Below are 16,920 nucleotides of genomic sequence, written 5' to 3' on the forward strand. Positions count from 1 at the left end.
ATTCTCCCATCAAAATTCATATCGTACTAGACAAATTTTATTACGCTATCTAGTTCCTACCACATAATATCCGTATGCATATTTTACTTCTGACAAAGCCGCAACAAACATTACAATAATGTTGTAATGAAAGCTGAGGATTGTAAACTCTGGTCTCTGCAGCGTGAATGAGTAAAATGAGTAGAAAATTAGAGTCCGAATTCACCCATCAATGAACAATGCAAATTATGTTATTATTCAGATTTATGTGTGGTATTTGCCCATCGAATATATGATAGCGTAACGAAAGTTTGTTAAACGGATATGCAGATGCACTATTGAATATAACACACCTATAATTCCTATACGTTAAAATTCCATCAAACTTTTCCACTCTCTATCGGTTGATTTGATTTTTGTTTATCTTTAGAGTGCTATTTCAATTAATCATATTCGAAATACGTACAAAACAGTGGTCAATTTGCATCTTCACAATGTTTTCAGTGATAGTCTTATTTAGGATATACAAGATATACAGGGTGGCCACTTTTTTAATGGGAGTGTATTGGTAACTTTTAAACCATAAGAGAAAGAAGGTCGGTCAAATGGAGAAAAAGTTGCATGCCTAGAAGCATTATCAAGCAGTTCAAACAAATCGAGATTATCAGGACCGGTTATTGAGATATCATAGGAAAAGTAAATTATGTCATTTTGATTTTTTCTTTTTTTCCCACTTTATTTCAAATATCATCAAAAAATGTTACGAGAATTTTTTATGCGACAGTAAATTATCCTCAATTTGACGTAATCAGATTTCGTATTCAACGTTTCGTACTCTCTGGGCCACCTCAACCTCAATTTTTTCAATACGGACCTGCATATTTTATGACATTTTTCGAAATAACTTTTAACGCTGAATTCAACGATATATTATACAATGTCATTCAAAGTAGATTTTCAGGTGATTTTGACCTCGTTTCATATGATAATTTTGAATGCAATCTACAGGGTGATATTTTTTCTAGAACAGTGCCCGCTATTTTACACCAGAACTTTTTTTTTTGGTAGACCACTGGTAGTTTAGAAAAATGTGACAAGATACTCTGGTCCAGTACTACAATTTTTGATTGCTTATAGTTTCGTCGTATCTGATGCTACCGCATTCGAGAAAAAAATTTCAATCTCAAGTAATACCCATGAAAATCAAAATTCAAAGTTAATGAGCTGTGATGAGTAAATCAATTATAAGTGTTGGTTATTTACCCAATCTGTAGAGTGGATAAAGATTCGATAAACTGATATAATTATCATACAAAAAGTGTAACTACAAAAAACACCCCAAAACTCGAAAACAAAGCCTTTGCCCATGTATATGGTACTTTTTTCCTTTAAATCATCCAAGGGATCTCTCATTTTTCTTTGTGCCTTCAATTTAGGAACAGCCTGCATAAACTGTACTTTTCGATTCTAAAGGAACACAAATAAATTTTTTGATGGGTTTCTTTCAAGAGTTTAAGTTTTATTAGGGGCCATACCCTTTATTTCCGATCGCGTTCAGATTTTGCAAATTTGAAATAAATGATAACTTTATAGAGAATTTCTCGTTGATCACCATCGTAGAAAATTCAAGCAAAATAACAAAAAAATACCCAATATTTTCGTGAGTTGAGATTCAAATCAAAAAACTAAAACAAAATTCTTCATTTTAAATTTATGGACAAAATCATTCTTATAAAATAACAGTTTCTAGAATCTATATAATTTGTATTATAGATATTGGGATAAAAGAACTCATTTCAGTAGACATCATCCAGTGGAATGTGGTGAAACAATCCTTTTAGCTCATAACATTAGCTGCGATAACCATAATAGCGAAGACAGCCTGCAATTAAAAAAATATATAAGTGACACCGATTACAAACTAATCATACTCATATATTGATGAGTGACACAAAAATTTATTTCAGTTCATAAAAAACGAGGTAAATTATTTCAAAAATTTTAATATTGAAATAACATAATTAAATGAAGGATAGCATACTGCAGTTACCAACGCATATACATTTCATGTCAGTAAGGCGTTCATATTGCTAGGATTTTTCTGAATTATCATCAACTTGCATCCCGCAATGGTAATGACAATGGAAATTAATTCAATAACAGAATTAATTTTCTTCATTTAACAGTTACAAGATCATAAGACAACATATACATATCTCATTATACATTATAAATGAAGTCGCCCCATTAAAAGAATTATCAACATTTAATAGTATGATCCATACGATTTACATTGCCTTGAATCAAGAAAATTATCGAATAGTACCTATCATTGAACAAATAACTGTGAACAATGACTGTGATGTGAAAATGATGACAAACTATTGATGGATAAACACAAAAAGCATGATATGGGCATACCAAAAAGAAAATTTCCGATAATTTGGATAAGATTAAGAATCAATAAACATCTGAAGAGTTTCGTTAACAGCATGAAGAATAATTCAACATATTCCATGCACTTATCAGAATTAGGACTTATATATTGTTGGAATTCCTAGGATCCTTTCCCTTTGTTGGTAACATGTACCTATGCCATGTACCATGGCAAGAAAAAAATCAAGCTTGATGCAAAATTTGTTGTGTATCGCGACACTAGACCCAAAGAAAATTCAATCATATTGTTGAAAAAAGAAAACAAAACAACTTTGGCGAAATAATTTTGATTTTTTCGATGATTTTTTTGATTTATCTCGGTTGAGACTAGTTGAAATTTCACTTATGTATAATGTATATGTGAAAAATAACTCCTCGAATGTTTTTCCCTCCTCATCTAATTAAATCAACGGATAACAATTACGTCATAATAAATCACATTTCTCATCCAACAATATGTACCTACTGTTCTGTTGTCTTCAAGGGCACAAAAACCCATAAATGAACGAGCGTTCAACAGTTCCGCACATCAAGTCAGTACTTCTTTGTAATTTTCATGAATAAAGATTTATTTCTGTTTACTTCACAATATTGCAATTTTTTACTGGATGAATTATTTCCATATTGTTTGCATGTATTTTGCATTCATATTAAAAATCCATATTTAGTTATTCTTGGAAATTCAACAATAATTCTATTACCTACCACATATACCAAATGAAACTTGAATGAATATCGATGAAAATGTTAATCTTATCTTCAAATTTGGCATAGTATTTCATCTACAACTTCATCTGAGATGGGAATTCATGAAATATATGCTTCAGTAGATGCTTTGGCATAAGTGGAAAAAATTTCTTGAATTCTTCACGACATTAATCATTTATTTTCCATTAGAGTCAGCTCTATAATTGAAATCCATTAAACTAAAATAAAATACGATCATTCTCTAAGAAAGGTAGCTATTCAAACCTTATGCCATAAAAATATAATTTTATGCATATTCATTGTGGGAGGTATTTTATGGAATATTTCAATAGGATAATACATGTAGGTACTATTTGAAAAATAATAAGACCTGAATGAATAGAATAATAGGTAGGCTATCAAAATTTAAATTCCTTCTTTCTGAAAATGGAGGAAATATTCGGAAATTCGAAACATTTTAATGAGCTTGTTGATAAATAGGTACTTATTGGTATTTTTTCCAAAAATCAATAGTCACAGATCCAATATTAACTTCATCAGAATTATATTTGTCATATTAAATAATTTTCTGTTCCATTTTCCTAAATAATGTGTGAATAAAGTGCAATTAATTGAGACCTGAGAGTTTTTCTTGTGGAATTGAGTAATTTCCCTGGCTCTAAAAAGTTTTTTGAATGTATATTTCACATACTAGTTTTATTTTTATTGTTTTTATCGTAGATAAATATATCCAAAAATACTACTGATTCAATTATCACTGAATAAGTTTGAGACGAAAAGTATTGTGGAATAAATATTTATTAATTTTCTCTAGTTTTATTTTTATCAACCAAATAGAAATAAAAAAATAGTAGGATACGTTTATTGATTTGTGTTTGAGAGATTCATATCAAATATTCTCTATTTAATAATGAAAAATATGTGATGGACAGCGGACATGCCTACAGAAATTAACATAATAATAATTAAAAAGCAAAATACATGAAGTTAAATGAAAAAAAAAACATGACTGATATAAACATTGTCCCCCCTAACTTGAATTATGTCATATCAAACAGATAAAAATGTTGTTGGTCGACTAGCCCTTATTCAACATTTCAATTCATTCATTGACCTTGACATTAACAACTACAGTTATCAAATTAATAATCAATGAATTTCTGAACGAAAAAAAAACACAATTAATTCGAATTGCTAATGATTGCTGAGAATCCATAATTTACTCAATAAAAATTAAAATTAACGCGAATGGATCATAATGGAAACCTTATTTATGTGGTCACTATTTCTTTCTATGATATTCATGTTAATTTTACTGATGCCTAGAATTATGTCGTCAACGCAAAACATCTATAGATGTGCATAATTCAATAGACATTCAGAAAATAAATATTGTTTTTCATAATTACACTGGAAATAATAATTATGCCGAAAAAACAAACGACTGGATAAATTTGGGTTATGAGCAGTAGTTTCTGGGGATGATTTTGAATGAAACATCGAGTGTTTCATTCAAAATTGCAGTAAGCACCATCAGAAAAAAAAAGTATACTGAAAATCAATAAGCCGATTATCACTTTCATAAAATATCCGGAAATAATTCCCAATATACTATATTGCCTACAACTGCAGCGAAAATCTGTGAAGATTTTAAAATTCATTAAAAGACAGGTAGTTAGAGGGTTTTTGTAGAATTCTGTAGAAAATTAAGTTATTAACGGATAGGTCCCAAAACTTACATCTTAAAATAATATTTTGAATATTTATAACTTTAAGGTTGATGTATTTTTCTCCAGGCACATTTTGCTTATTATGCTCATAAAACGAAACAGACATATGAGGGGAAAATTATTTTGTCTCATTTTATGATTGGTGAAGACTCTCCGTAGAAACTGTAATGATTCAAAACAAATATTGAACAATATTCAAATAATAGAACAAAATGTTAAGTATTTATGTAGTTCGGTAACGAAGCGTTCACGGACACATATTTAAGGAAAAAAAGTCTTATTTTGACCAGAAAAATACGCCGCTGAAATCTTGATACTGAATTTTGAATCACCCTATATAGGTTTGGTCTATTCTTCACTATATTGGTTTATATTTTCTCCTACAAAGATCTGTTGAATTCCAATTTTTCGTAATGAGATCTTGAAACAATTCAAATCGAGTACTAAAGAGAATTCCCAACTAGACATAAAAGACTACCAAAAATCACCAATGGTTTTATTTTACATTCGACATTCATGAAATTTGCAGCAATCTTTTATGAGATAATCTATCCAGTCCATTAACGCTCTTCATGCACAATAAATATTGCTTCAATATGCCGCTGAGAAATAGACCTGAACGAAATTACATTTATTTTATGAGATTAAAGCGTGGTTCACTTTATAAACTGAATTAAAATTCAGGGACGAAATACTCTCAAAAAACAAACGAAATATTTCCTAAATTTATATGCTGTAGTCAGTTTTGAAAAACTTATAACGAATAAAAATTCAGTTCATCAATTTTAATCAGTCGTTACATTCATATCAGAAATAAAACTTCCAGTTTTATCATTTTCCAGCATCTTTTGTATGGAATAAAATAAATAAAATAAAACGAAGTAATTTCCACTATGTTATTTAATTGTTAGCAACAATTGTTTCGCCACACTGTGGCTTCATCAGGCTACATTTCTGAACTGATAAGAGTACAAAGGTTTTCGGAATCTTATATAGGAACAAAATTGGCACAAAAATATTCGAAAGGGTATAAATTACAAAGTTATATTGGACCATTTACCGCCTGGGATTTCCAAACTATCGGAAGAAATTCAATAAAGGGGATGAGTTTACATCGTTTTATTTTATTTATAATGAATTTCCGCCAAGTAAGGACCGAATCCATTAAATATTTTTGTATGGAAATTGGGAGAACCTACAATTTGAACACCTGAAACAAGTCTCTAAGTTTTATTCTTATCGGTTATTATGAAATAGTTTTTTATAATACAAGTGCTGAAGGCATTGATATTCTTCCAAAAATTCACAATTCAAAAACGCTCCACGAAGTGCCGAGTTTTTGAATGAAAAAGTGGTAGAATAAGCCTTCTGTACGAATATTATACATTATATTCTCTAATTGACTGAATTTTATCTGAATTTAATGAAATATTTCCATAAATATCGTTTTCGTACCACAAATTTGACAGATAATAGATGAATCCGTGGCAGAAGAATGCCGACTACCAACTCATAATAATAAAACAACCATGAAATCCATGCGTTTCTGATATATTCCCGCACGATTTTGTTCTACAAGATGTGGCAGAATTAACAGATTAACCACAAGATTAGAGATATCTAATTGTAACATTATTTTCATTACATGAATTGTCAACAAGCAAAGATGAAAAATGCATCCAATTTCAAAATATAAGAACAATAAACCGACTGAACCAAAAAGCAGTTGTGTAATTTAAACATCAAAATATTATTTTTCTACTTCTCTTCACAACGTTCTACTTCTAAAGATATCATTGTCATACAACACTATAACGAATTGAATTCGGGATCAGAAATAATAATGTTTCATTTGACAAGCAAATATTCTTTACCTAATGAATTGCTCTCGTTCAAAGTATATTTTGATCGATTTAAAAAGTAATAGATTCAAAAATAGAAAGAAAATACTTACAATGGCAAGGCAGTCGGCAACGGACACATTCATTGTGACGAGTGTGACAATCTATGTGGAAAAAAAATTCAACGAACTTCGATCACTACAATCTCACAGCTAATGGACAAATCAACTGAATTTCTTACGCTCAAGGAAATCTGTCGTAATGTTTGGCTATTTACAAACCAAACGAGTTCTCGATATCAATTTTCGGGTATACATTGGATTTTGTTCCATTTTATATGCAATTAGAGAAACCGAAGCGGCAGAGCTACTGTCCAAATTCCAACGCTTGTAGGTTAATGAATCATTAAACAAATGAAATAACAATAGCCCGGTTTAATTTCTTTATTATGATTCGGACTTCCAATAGCCATATGGAATTCAGGCGAACTGGTAGGTATACCTAATAAAGATGCATCAGCATAAAATCTGGCATTGAAATGAGTAGATGAATTATTATGAACAATAACCTATCTGAGTGATGATGGATGGACTTTGGTGCAGAATATCTCAACTCTCAATATTTGCATAGCAATTACTATAGAGTTGTTAGAGAAGCGGAACGCGAAATATGGGAATACTAGGAATTTCAAAAAGGAACTTTGTTCCTTTTTTATCATTTATTATTGCCATCTACTTGAAGGTTTTCTATGGTGTTTTGTAAGGTTTATGTCGTATTAGGCCAATTGAAAAGTCCCCGGTCTGACACACAGATGATGGTGCTAGTATTAAATACATATGATTTTTAGTCAGTTCCAACCTTCAAACAATACGTGTCAAAATTTGACAGAAGTCCGATCATTAGTTTGTGAGATATCGCGTTGTGAGTATAGCTACTTTTGTTATTCGAAAAAAGATGGAAAAAAAAGAATTTCGTGTGCTGATGAAATATTGCTTTCTGAAGGGAAAAATACAGTTGAAGCAAAATCTTGGATTGATGAAGAGCCATCATTGATTGGTAAATTGCTACGCTAAGTTTAAACGTGGTTAAATGAGCACCGAAGACGGCGAACGTAATGGACGCCCAAAAGAGGCTGCCACCGACAAAAAACTCAAAAAAGTTAACAAAATAATTTTGAATGACCGTAAAGTGAAGTTGATTAAGATAGCAGACATTGTGAAGATATCATCTGAACGTGTAGGTACATCATATCATTCACGAATATTTGTATCTACAAAGAAAGAGAAAGCTGTGTGCAAAATGGCTGCCGCGCGAGCTCACAATCTATCAAACGCAACAACGTGTTGATGATTGAGCAGTGTTTAAAGTGTTTAATTGTAATAAACCTGAATTTTCGCGTCGATATGTGACAATGGATGAAACATGGCTTCATCATTTCACTCCGGAGTCCAATCGACAGTCAGCTGAGTGGACTGCACAAGATCAACCAAATCCAAAGCGAGGAAAAAAACAACAGTCAGCTGGCAAGGTTATGGCATCAGTATTATGGGATGCGCAAAGTATTATATTCATTGATTATCTCAAAAATGGCCAGACCATGAACAGTGATTATTATATAGCGTTATTGGATGCGTTTGAAGGATGAAATCGTTAAAAAACGGCCCTATTCGAAGAAAAAAAAAGTTGCTGTTTGATCAAGTCAATGAGCCGTGTCACAAATCAATGAAAACAATGACAAAATTGCATGAATTGGGCTTCGAATTGCTTCTGCATCCACCGTATTCGCCAGATCTGGCCCCCAGCGACTTTTTCCAGTTCTCAGACATCAAAAGAATTCTCATTGGAAAGAAATTTAGGGCCAATGAAGAAGTAATCGCCGAAACTGAGACCCATTTTGAAGCGAAAGACAAATCGTATAACAAAAATGGTATCGAAAAATTAGAAGATCGCTATAATCGCTGTTTCGCCCTCGAAGGCAACTATGTTGAATAATAAAATCGAATTTTAGGAAAAAATAGTAATCGTCCGGAAAGTGAGCACTTCCCGGACGATTTTTCTCTGAGAAAGTAGCATTTCCCGGCCTAGTCCGGAAAGTACGTACTTCCCGGACTAGGCCGGAAAAGAATCATAGAATCCATAACAACCGAGATAACGGCTGACAGTTCATATGAAATTAGTTGTCAAAAATTTGCATGTTTTTCGATCGCAATCGTAATAAAATATGGAAAGCAGCAGCGATAGTGTTATTTTACATGGTTGCCGACTTGTTACGTAAATTACTATTACGTAACAAGTCCGGAAAATAGGGTTTTTTTGGACGAATAGACAATTACGCTCGTCCTGGAAGTCTGTGAGTCCAAAAAAACCATTTTCGGGCGTGTTGCGTACAATATTTTTTCGGCAACCATGTAAAAAAACACTATCGCTGCTGCTTTCCATATTTTATTACGATTGCGATCGAAAAACATGCAAATTTTTGACAACTAATTTCATATGAACTGTCAGCCGTTATCGTTATATTTTTTCGGGAACCATGTAAAATAACACTATCGCTGCTGCTTTCCATATTTTATTGCGATTGTAATAAAAAAACATGCAAATTTTTGACAACTAATTTCATATGAACTGTCAGCCGTTATCTCGGTTTCTATGGATTCTATGATTCTTTTCCGGCCTAGTCCGGGAAGTACGTACTTTCCGGACTAGGCCGGGAAATGCTACTTTCTCAGAGAAAAAGCGTCCGGGAAGTGAGCACTTCCCGGACGGTTGCCGAAAAATTAATATTACGTAACAAGTCCGGAAAATAGGGTTTTTTTGGACGAATAGAAGTCTGTGAGTCCAAAGAAAACCATTTTCGGACGTGTTGCGTACAATGTTTTTTCGGCAACCACGTGTAGAATAACACTAACGCCGCTGCTTTCCATATTATATTGCGATTGCGATCAAAAAACATATTTTTTGACAACTAATTTCATATGAACTGTCAGCCGTTATCTCGGTTGCTATAGTAATGATCAACTGCATTTATTAAAAATATACCTACCAAGATTTTCATATTAACAATGACACGAACGACGTGATTCTTTTCCGACCTAATCCGGGAAGTACGTACTTTCCGGACTAGGCCGGGAAATGCTACTTTCAAAGAGAAAAAGCGTCCGGGAAGTGAGCACTTCCCGGAAAAAATGCCGAAAAATGTGTTTTATTATGGTAGACCGGGGTTTTTTCAATTGGCTTGTTAACAGAGGTTGCGCCTTCAAAATTGGTTTAGAACGCCTCGCCAAACCATATCCAAGTATTAGCGAACAACCCGCGATCTGTTTCGTCCCCTAATTCATTAGATTAATCCGCAAATTCTCCCCAACCGTTCGCACGGTGCGCGTCCAACTACCCAACGTGCTCCGAGCGTAAACAACCGTTCCGAACAGACACAATTCCTCAGCTCGCCGGAGGGTTAACATCGCGACAAGAACCTCGGGAGCCATGAAACAGTTTGTCGCTTCTCTAATTTCGTTATATCCGTCCCTCGCTCCGTTCCCGCGGGATACGAAATCCTGATCACATGTTAGACTCCTTGATCTGTCCCGCCGGCGTGCCTAGGGTGGCCGAGATGCGTGAAGCGGAAAGTCCGATGGAATTGCACCGTTTGATAGTTTTGGCGAAACGGCTTTTTTTTTATTGGTGGATGAAGGGCGGGGGTGGTTGAATGTGGGAATTGGAAAATTTCCGTCGATTTTGTTTTATTGCTGTTTTTAATTGCACTGCTGGAATGATATGGTTTTTCCGCAAACGTCGAAAAAAGTCGGTGCTATGAATGCTAGTTCATAATGTGGATGTTTGATTTCGCTGATGTTACTTTTTCGTTGGGACGTGAGCCCAGAAAAAAATACTTCATATTAAAGAGTAATATTAATAGTGTACGGATTTGTTCGATAGTAAAAGGAAGAAGTCAAATATATTCTCAATCTTCGCTTCAATCTCCATAATAATAATGATTACCTTTTACTAGCGAGCAAATCCTTCTGCTCAGAAGTAAATGGATCTATTTTATACCCTGAATTCAGTAGCGGCTTGTCCTATGAGGAAGATTAGGCAGTGCCTCACCAAATAAATTCAGAAAATTACACGTATTAATAGAATTGATTGAAAATTTCATTATTCTATCCCATCCTCAATTTCACATCATACGATACGGTACTGGGTCTCTGTTCCATAATATCCATGCTCAATCTCATGATTCTTCTATATTCATCTCACTTCCTCTTTAAGAAGTAAACGGTCTGAGGCATGCCTCATGCGCTTGACAGTTCATTCCTAGTCTAGCGCGTTATCTATGATATATTGACGCGACTAGAAATCGAGAAATCCTACGCCGGTAAAGGTGGCTTCCAATAATTTGAGGCTTGCCTCGGTCCGATGTCGTTTGGAAGTTTTCCTTGGGTTTCGGGACGATTTTGAGGAGATTCTTATTCTTGTCATTTTTGCTCTAGATGGTGCCGTAAAGACTGTGACTTTGTATACCTACATACCTGGATTCTTAGCGGAAAGGCTAATATATATAAGATTCATTTAGACGAGATTCAGCAAATACATAATACAACTGACACATCGTTCAACACTTCACTTACTGATATTGTTCAACCCAAGATGATGATAATAATCAAAGAACTTCAAGATAAAACTCGAAACAAACAACAGGATCTGAGTAAAATAAAGAAATTGTTTATTTTACCCGTAATAAAAAAAAATTACTGACAAAATTCTGAATGCAGATGAATGGATTCGAAAATTTGAAAAAGAAGCAGAAAGATACATAGACGTACAACTTTGCTTCCGCCGTACTTTTCGAAATTCGAAGCTTTATTGTGAAAAACTGGTTATACATTTATGATTCAAAGTATTGTCCATCGCTGGCCACTACTTTCTTCCATCTTTCAGGCAGCGTACGAATTCCGCGTTGAAAAAACTGGTCATCTTTTGAAGCGATCCACGTATCGATCCAATTTTTTACTTCTTCATGAGACCGGAAGTGCTGGTCAGCCAGGCCGTGTAACATTGATCAGAACAAGTGATAGTCCGAAGGAACAACGTCTGGAGAATACTTCGGATTGGGTTGAACTTCTCATTTCAACGTTTTCAAGTATATCTTGACCACTTTCGCAACATGAGCATTGTTATGCTGTAAAATCAGTTTATCATGTCTCTCGTTGTATTGTTTTCAATGCTCGGCTCAAACGCTTTAATTACATTCGATAATGATTGCTTGTGATTGTTTCAGTCGGTGTTAAAAACTAATAATACACTACGCCGAGGTGGTCCCACCAAATACTAAGCACGACCTTGGAACCCATTTTTCGTCTCCAGTCACAATGCGATGCAGAAATCCCTTTCGTCTTTGCCTTGCAGGCAGCTGTTCACAAGCAAACAAACGCCGTTCAACATATCTCGGCTTCAACTCGTACGGCACCCAATGTTCTTGTTTCTGAGTCATTCCCATGACTTTCAGGCGACACTCCCAATGATCCTGCCAATTCTTGTTTCGTTTGACACGAGTCTTGTTCAAGTAATGCCTCAAGATGTTAGTAACCACAAAACCTACGAAGTTGAGTGAAGATTCTGAGTGTTTTTATGGAATAAAATTTCAATCTTCGTGCAATTTTGATCTGATCATATTAACAAGAAAAATATTGGAAATGAAATACCGAACATTTCCGTGACTACTATTGCTATCGGAATGAGATTTTGCGTGTACCTATGTTCAGAGTAACAATTCTACCCGCTATGCTCTTAATACGATCTCGACTAACGAACCTATGAGTCCCCTCGACTGTTCTAATTTCCAATAATTCCTAGAACTTAATTCGTATCAAGCGAGGGATCTCGAATAGAGCAATTGACATTCAAACATTGGGAATTCATTGTCGTTCTAGGGATAGTAATGAAGTAGGTTTAAGGATCGAACAACGAAAATTTCAGAATGTAGCTATCTTGTATATTCATCATACATTTCACACACTCATTAGGAATATCATAAAACGTTACATACATTGAAATAAATCGCAGATACCGTCAAAAACAAATAAATCATGCGACTGACACTTAAAAAAAATATATTTTTCCGAATAATAGGAAAAAGTATTATATTATCCTACTGAACTTAATTCGAGGACATGGTCTGTATTTTCTGTAAAATTGCACATGATTTTGGCTGTTACAGTATCAGGATCATAAACACTATTTACATTTTCAGTCGTCTGGCTTGCATTTTCGCCTTTATCGAAGAAAAACTGTGAAATATGGCGTAATTTCTTTTTGCTAGCGTCCATCTTTGACGCGCTCCTAAACTGAACTGAGTGAACTAATCACAAAACTGTCGGAAAGGTTTTTATAGTACGAAATCTCATTATTTCAAAGGCATCTAGTGGAACTCATACAATGCGATTAACAGACAACTGAAGCCATCTATTGGAAAAATAATGGATTTCTTTTTACTACACCTAATAATAGAGCTCCCATTATAAAGCTCATAGGAAATCGTTCCCTATTATGTCCTTCCTCCTCTCAGAGTGTTTCTCTTACCGGTACGAATTTCGAATGCAATGAAGTTTGTCATAATAATTAAGCAGACCCTTTCGAAACTCGATGGAAGATAATTAATTAGGTTGCGTATAGTCCCGACCCTTGCCTTTACCCCGGAATTCACTTCCATCATTCGAATTAGATATTGTTGAATATTAATTACTAATTGAAAGAGCAAAGGGGCAAATATCTTTGCGGAGATTGTTTTTTCACTTTTTATTGGTAATGGTGAGCACAGCACAATAGTCCTTCATAATTGAGTATCTACACTTCATGTGATATTTCATAATAATATATAGGGTTTTCCGAGGGGTTTTCCAATAGAAATGATACAAATTAAATTGGTTATAAATGAAACACTCTGTAGATATTACATTTGATATTTTTATGACATTTGTGTTCAGTAGGTTATATCATTATATTCATTGAAAGATATACGCTTCAACAATGTTTAATAATTATCGAATTGTTTCATGACAATCAGTGCTTATTTGTGAATACCGAGAGAAATTTGAGAATAATTCATGGATGACAGAATTCGCTTAATCTACTCAATATTCGTCGTACAAACTTGGGGTAACTCCTATTAAAATAGATTTCTGGCGGAATATTATACATGAATCACACTCTCTCCTAGCATATGAGCATTTTCAATATTAGTCTCTCGTCTCTCGAAATATTTGATATCGGGTACAAAGGTATGGTGAGTTCAATTGGAATTTATTTCTGGTCAAATATTATGCATGAGTTACTCCCTCGGATCGGATGGTAGGTATATCTGAAACTGACCAGTAATATACAGGATTAATTATGAAAATTTCCATAGTGTTTATTATTTCTGATCAAATACCCTCTATACTATTGATTCATATGATGCACAAACAAAGACTTCGAATTTCTTTACCATTTGGCCAAAGGCTAGTTATCTGCTTGAAACACCGAAAAACAAACGAAAAATGCCCATTACAGGAAAACTCGATATTATTGGAAAATTGTTCAATCCCATCTTGAATCTCTTGAATAGAATTTGTTTTCAAAAGAGGTTCATTGAACTTACACCATTTCTCGGAAGAAGAGGAAGAAGAGCTGTTTCAAGTAAATTTGGTGATTTTTACCGTATAAGTATACTTAACGAAATTTTTAGAGCTTTTTTTCGCACATCTTAGAATTGATAGTATAACGGGTGTCAATTTCAAATGAAAAAAAATGCAAATTTTTATATACAACATTTGCAAAAGCTGTTTTCACACTCTGTACATCACTGATATTCCATATATAGTGTTTGAGAAAGAAACTCATGTGTAATATTTCATTCAAATTGAATTTCAATAAGACACACAAAAACATGGCAACATCAAATATGTCGATTGACTAATATTGAAAATGCTATTATGAAAAGAGGGACTAATTCATGCATAATATTGGACCAGAAATATATTTCAATAGGTCGACATATATACATACCTAGTAGTCCAGATTTCAGTGCAATAAATTTGGCGTCGGATGAAACAACTTTCTTCATGAAAAATATTTCCTATAACAACTTTCGTTTCCGAGATAGATTGATGTTTGAAAAAATCAGATTTTTACTTATTACTCTAGTATTATTACATTCATCGTTTTAATTTTTAGGTATTGATGTCTTGATAATATAATAATTCGAATTAAGTAAATATCTCCTGCCGAAATAACCAGCGGCGTAGATATAGGCATGCCATGATTCTTTTTTTATTGGAAATCTACACCACTGTCTTTCATTCGAAAAAATTGTTTCATTTCAGAAAACAACATTGAAAAAAAGGTGTAGTGCAATATGGGCAAAAGCTCCTCATGCTAAATCAATGACTTTTTCATTCAAATATAGTCGGATTTATACCTACTCATCAATTTTTATAGAATATATATTTTCAATCCTTTATTTTATTTCAGATAAATTGTGTGGAATCTTTGAACAATTCTGGAAGTGACTCGGCATTACCTCTCGTTCCATCATTGACGGAGGAACTCTCTGAACAGGTATGTTACACTTTTTATATATTTTGTTGTGAAAGACCTGAAATTTGATAGACTTTTTTATCTACTGGCAATTCTCTACTGGGGAAAAATTGAGAAACAGGCGCTCATCTTTGTTTTCAGTAAATATGTTTCTTTGAAGATTTACAGCTTTAGCAATTTTGCAATTTTATATGTTTTTGACCGTTCATGTCCGTCAAAATCACTCTATCATTTCGTCACATATCTGTAATTTTGAAATTGTGAGCAGGAAGCGATCTCAAACCGTAAGATTAGACCACTGATAACAAATCCGATTAAATTCATTCAGATTCAGTTTAAACGTGAACAAGTTAATATAGAACAAAATATCATGATGATGATTATTGGAAAAACGAAACTTCATTTTCCTGGATACAATCAGGTTAGGATTTTGCGTTATAAAGAATACCCATTTTAACCTTTGTGTAGAACTTCGTGTGGATAGCGTTATAGAAATTTCGTGTTCATAGCGACCTCAGTAACTTAATAAATCCAAATAGAATATTGAAGAATATAGATGAACCACTTATGATCAGGAGCTTTTGAGCACTTGCATTATCTCATGTGACCTCTAAGAATAATCTGGGTTATTTTTGAAGATGATGTGCACTCCTGCACACTACTTACTGTGTTATGCAAAGTGCAGGATTCGTCGTTCTATAGTTGTAGATATATATTTCGAAAACCCCAAAATATAAGTCATAATGTGACAGTTGTGATGAATTGGTAAAAGAAAAAATCATGAAACGAATCTACTCGAAAGAGTTAAATTAATATAAACATTAGAAATAAGGGAAGCACTGACGTAAAGCCTGGAACTTTTAATGGTTCGTTCATTCTTCTGTCAATTGCGCCCCTGGAGAGTACAAAACTGTATATAGGTATACAGGGTGAGTCTTTGACTTGTACATATATTTCAACCGAAGATTTCTGAAGTCAAAGGAAACACCATTTTCCTTTACCAGTTTTTCCGATTTGGCTCGGTTGAAAAGATACAGGATGTTGAAAATCCATCAAAAATTGTAATTTTTAGTTATACCTCGCGAACGGGATGGAATCGAAGGAAATGATTTTCGGAATATAGTTTCTTTAATGAAACATTATATTTCATCAAACTCCGGTCAACTTCAGAACGCCAGCTATACTAAGTGAGAAAAAAATCTAATCGGAAATAATAGTGAAGGAAAAAATTGTTTCTTTTGGCCTCAGGAACCTTCGGTTGAAATTTAGGTATGCATGTAAAAATCAGGGACTCTCCTGTATATGAGATTAGACGCAGCAAGACTGCATATTGAATGTTAAATATTGCCTAGGAAAAAAAGTAATGATTCTCACAAATAACATATGAACCTAAAACGGATCCTAATTTGTTATTGAAAAATTCAGCTCGTGATTATTTCAAAGCATAATTCAAAACAGAAGCTATTGAACAACCTTATGGACTAAATGCGTAAATTGGGATTGATGTTTTTCATCAAGAATTTAGATACCTTGAAATTCATTCAATATTCAGTGGATGCACGTAATGTGTAATTAGGAGACCAACTCATGGACTCAATTCATAAAGAAATAAAAAATATATTATTAAACATTTGAAATAATAACTCAAATTT

The 16,920-nt window shown here is 33.5% G+C and overlaps 1 protein-coding gene and 1 long non-coding RNA gene across 9 annotated transcripts in view; one reads left to right on the top strand and one right to left on the bottom strand.

Annotated features, from left to right (window-relative positions):
• Positions 1-16,920, top strand: part of LOC123680079 (protein madd-4) — a 583,820-nt gene that overhangs the window by 357,220 nt on the left and 209,680 nt on the right. For all 8 annotated transcript variants that reach the window (XM_045617757.1, XM_045617782.1, XM_045617798.1 and 5 more), the window contains one exon: positions 15,203-15,289. In XM_045617757.1, the coding sequence (XP_045473713.1) occupies positions 15,203-15,289 (87 nt within the window). The remainder of the gene's footprint in view (positions 1-15,202; positions 15,290-16,920) is intronic.
• LOC123680311 lies at positions 1,671-7,380 on the bottom strand. Its single transcript, XR_006747500.1, has 2 exons — positions 6,808-7,380; positions 1,671-1,861 (listed from the first exon to the last, which is right to left on the bottom strand). It is a non-coding gene; the product is annotated as an uncharacterized LOC123680311 (long non-coding RNA).

This window comes from Harmonia axyridis, chromosome 1 (genome assembly GCF_914767665.1).
Source record: "Harmonia axyridis chromosome 1, icHarAxyr1.1, whole genome shotgun sequence".
NCBI classification, from domain to species: Eukaryota; Metazoa; Arthropoda; class Insecta; order Coleoptera; family Coccinellidae; genus Harmonia; species Harmonia axyridis.